We start from the raw sequence: 4854 nt of genomic DNA, 5'->3' as shown, positions 1-4854 counted from the left end.
AATATCTAGATACACTGAAGACAGACTGCAGAGATTGTACTTCAGAAGTGTCTGTTGATTATATACTTGATATTATCACTGAGATATCTTTTTGTATTTTTCTGTCAGAGATGGGCCAGATTGAGAAGGGTGGTATGAGGGTGAAACTTGGTGTTGATGTTTTGAAACATTAAAGATGAACAGGGTTTTCACAGAGATCACTTCTCAGATATCTTCACAATTACAGATCAGGGATCTTCCAAAATCGAGAAGATTGGTGCATATGGCTAGGTCTCTTCACCTTACAATTTGTATGGCAATTTGGCCCGGGGTTGTGGTGTGGTAGGGGAGAATGGGGGATAATCCCACACAGGAGTTTCGAACAATGTCTGGTTCATGTTTGGCTGGATAACTCCACCACCACACGGGGTATGCGGTCGGCGATGGGGTCAAAATGCTCGTATGATCGAGGGCTTTTCAATGGATCTATCGGCGGGTTCTTATTCGAAAAATCGAGCGAGTTCGTGGTGGAGCGGATGGCTTCATGACATTGTGAATAGAAGCAGCATCTTTATTTTCTGCATTCTTGTCTTTACTCTTATTTCTATTGATATTGAAGTTTGAAGGATGTTTCTCAGAGTATTTCTTTCAACAGTCAGTCCGAATATGATCAATCTTTTGACAATGATAGCAGGTTCTCACATCATTATCTCTATGTTCAGGTTTGAATTCAGTGTTCTTGTCCTTGTCATTGTCTTTGTCCTTGCCTTTCTTATTCTTGTCTTGGGTGTTATTCGCGGGATTTTTCATGAATTCAGTACTACTATTTTCCACAGTAGAAAGGTGTAGAAGTATGTCACAGTATAACTTCATAAAGTCTTCTTCTAAAGATCTCAAATTGTTCTTATCAATCTGATTCATTCTATTCTTTATAAAGAATGCTCAATCTCTATTAACTTCTGTCAGTAATCTATCAAAAAATATAACATCTTCAATCTTATATTTCAGATAGATATAATCAGTTCTGATAATAATTAATTATTCAATGAAAGCTCTGTCAGATTCTTTGCTTTTAAAGATTATTTTAATAAGCTCTTTAAATAAATGAGTTCTGTGTACAGCAGGTCTCTCAGAAAAGTTATTCTCTATAATAGTTCATAGAGTATAAGCTGATAATTTGAACTTCTTAAGTATAGTGAAATAAGTCTTGATCTGCAGAGCAATTGCAGATCATATGTAATTATATAATCAAAGATTGTATTCTTTTCAGAAATGTTACATGTTTATAGTAACATTCTTATCAAGATTATTATCTTTAAAAATATTATTAATTCAGACTGTTCTGCAGTTAAAAGAATTTTCTCTCTTCACATTGAGTAGTTGATGAATTCAGTGAGAACTATTAATCTTTTAATGAGTCTTACTTAGCTTCTGAATTCTTCAAGAACTTTTATTATAATAGATGTCTTCTCTTTCTATTAAAGATATTCTATCAGATCTGCTCTCATCTCATCATCTTCAGAGTCATCTTTACTGATCTTTATTCACTCAATCTCATGCTGAAGTCTTGCAATTTCTAGTCTCATGTGAGTCTTCTCACTCACTGAGCTATTGTCATTTCAGTCACTTAAGTCTCTTATATTATCTGATATCTCACTGATGTCTTCAACTGAGTCTTTGTATTCATTATTAAACTTATCAGACTGTTTCTCTGCAATCATTTCTTTCAGCTTCTCAGAAGCTGTCTTCTGATTCATTATTGATGTTGATAATAATCTGTAATCTTGCATCTGCTATTCTGATATCTTCTTATTTCTTCACTTTAAATATATATATTCTTTCATTAAGTCAGATGTCTCTCTGAATCTTAGATTAATCATAAGTTCAATTACTTTAAAAAACATCTAGACATGCGTAATGATATGTGAAGATGTAGTTAGCATGTTATTTCAGTAGTTTTCATTAGCTTAATAAGAGCTTTATAACCTCTTGAAGAATAACATTCTTATGTTATATATGTGTAATCTATCTACGCGAGTTACACTAAATGAATAGGTTGAGATGGCACGTGACTAGAGTAGATGTAGTAATCATCAACAGCTAAGTGTATCACTTGACCTTGTTACATAATCATGACTCTGATCTAGACAGACTGTGTGACTGTGTCTGAGATCAGAATCAAACTTTACAGTTATTATATTATCTAAAAGTATTACTTCTAATTATAATTTGTATTCATTACATTAATCTCGAATCATGTTCTTTCAAATATTAAAGATCTCAGATTTACTTTTCAAATAAAAATCTAGTCTCAGATAAAGAATATATTTGAATTCTTATTTACATTTTTATTCTGATCTTATTATTGAGAATAATATTAAATAAGACTATAAAATCATTTCTCACTTATATAATATTATAATATAGTACTCATTTATTGAAAATTTAATAGAGAGTATTATTAAATATTATTACTTTTCTGAATATAGATTATAATTTATATAATTTTAATTATAGAAAAAATATAAAATATAAAAATAAATAAAAAAATAAAAAATAAAATAAAAACAAGAAAAAATCATAATGAAAAAAAAGAAAAGAAAAATCAAAAAATTAAAAAAAATTAAAAAAATCAAGATTATAAAGTTATAGTATTCTTAAAATACTTACTTCTTAAAGTCTTTATAATATTCATTATTAATTATATATCTCTTATAGTAAGAGTAATACAGCTGTAATAAGTTATTATCTTAATATTATCTAATAAATAATCTGTATATATCTGTATAAATGTGAATAATTAGAAAATATACACTTAACAAGTATGATCAGAATGAACTCTACTATCACTTAAATAATATTAAAAGTAAAATACTGAAATTAATGATTTTTCTTATTAATTTTATAGATAAAGTATATGAAGATAATCTTGAGAAATATAAGATTTCTTAACTTCTGATAAAAACAGATCTCACAGAGAGACTCTATTTTCATAATATCAGAAACTAAGTATTATTAAAAAGTATTACTTTTATATAATATATATACACTTACTGCAGCAATTCATTCTCTATATATATAACTAAGAGTTATAGCTTTTTCACACTATACAGCTCTTCTTGAGATGCTGCTATCAGTTTGTAATTTATACAGTCTCTGAGTTCAGTATATACTGTGTATATACAGTTCTGTATACTAAGACTGTGTTAGTTATTATAATCTGATATAATACACACTTTTCACAGACCATGTTTTATTTGATTAAAGAGAGAGAGAGAGAAATATGACTACTATTTTATTAAGAGAGAGAATAAGTAATTAATACTGTAGAAAATAATTTAATTTCTTCTATATTTGAAATTTGATTAATCTATACTCTTTAATTTAAAAGTTTCTAAGAGTGTTTTAATAGTTTTTATATCAGCTTAAAATTAGTGATGAGTTGAAGAAGAGAAAAAAGAGAAAAAAGAAATGAGAATAACTTATCTTTATAATATAAAAACAGAGAATCACTGTAATTATTCTCTCTAGTAATAAAGATCTGTTTTCTGTATGTATTTCTGATATAGATTATATAATAACTGTATATAAAGAATATTAATAGTGTATATATTAAATGAAGATAATATTACTATATAAGACTGCAGCTGTTTTTATATATCTCTGAAAGCTGTTAATATTTTCTTTAAGTCTCTTTATATTTGATAAGTTAATAATATATTTTAATACACTCTTTCTTTTATTATTATTATTATTATTATCATTATTATTATCATCATCATTATTACTATTACTATTATTATTATTATTATTATTATTATTATTATTATTATTATTATATTATTACTAACTGTCTCTTCTGTCTTTGTTCTCTTTTAATACTTATTAAAATTAATTATATTACCTCTCTTTAAATATTCTGTAGTTCTGCAGATTATCAAGGCATATAAGTACTATCACAGATTGAAGAGTGAGAAGAAGAAGACATTTAAGTAAGAGAAGATAAATCATAAGATATATTATAATATCTAGAAGAGAGTTTGTAAAAGAGTAGAATGATAATAATTTTAAGTAACACTTCTAATGAATTTAGACTGAACTAAGTATAGAAATAATACAGATGATCTCACATGTGAAAGAATGAAAAAGAAGACAGTGAAGAGTCTTATATAGTAGTAGTAAGATCAGAAGAAGTTCTGAGAATAATCTGAGATTAAGATGAAGAGAGAGAGAGAGAAGAAGAGTATTACTATAAATAAGTAATAACAGAAGAAGATTAAGAAGATATTAAAGTAGAAGATAAAGAACTTAAAACTGATAAGTTTTTTATTTATTAAAATATAATAATTTTTAATAATACTTCTATTCTCTAAGTGATTAGCAGAAGCTGACAGAGAAGAAGAGAATTGAGATCTTATTCAAATCTCAAATACACTTCATAATTCAGAATATTGAGAAGACAGCTCTACTCTCTGAGTATATTAATCTACTTATTACTGAGATAGAATCTGAGACAGTAGTACAGAAAATACAGGATTTTAAAATACAGATTAATCTGACTAAGAGAGAGCAGTAAGAATTCTTCTCTAAGAAGATAGTGAAGAGAGATTTTAAGATGATTATCATCTCAGATGAGAAGAAGAAGAAGAAGAAGAAGAATAAGAAGTGAATTCTAAAGAATAATGAGAAGAATGAGAAAAAGAAGAAAGATAATAAGTAGAAAAAGTTTTTTTCTTTTTATATTAGTTAGTTATAGACTCAGTAACTGTTAAATAATAACTGAAATTAATTTTAAGTTTTCAAAAATTATTGTGCAAGTTGTAATCAATATCAGAAATAAGATATATATATATATATTTAACGTATCATGATTCA

General features: G+C 26.8%; 1 protein-coding gene across 1 annotated transcript; it reads right to left on the bottom strand.

Annotated features, from left to right (window-relative positions):
* Positions 1–627: 627 nt before the first annotated feature.
* Positions 628–900, bottom strand: BDBG_17093 (uncharacterized protein; the record flags this gene model as incomplete). Its single annotated transcript, XM_031724886.1, has 1 exon — positions 628–900. One exon carries the CDS (start codon positions 898–900, stop codon positions 628–630), a length of 273 nt encoding a protein of 90 aa, XP_031578405.1.
* Between the last annotated feature and the right edge of the window lie 3954 nt (positions 901–4854).

This window comes from Blastomyces gilchristii (assembly GCF_000003855.2).
Source record: "Blastomyces gilchristii SLH14081 genomic scaffold supercont1.8, whole genome shotgun sequence".
In the NCBI taxonomy this organism is placed as follows: Eukaryota; Fungi; Ascomycota; class Eurotiomycetes; order Onygenales; family Ajellomycetaceae; genus Blastomyces; species Blastomyces gilchristii.
Note: the sequence above shows the minus strand (reverse complement) of the source record. Positions and strands in the feature narration are given on the sequence as shown.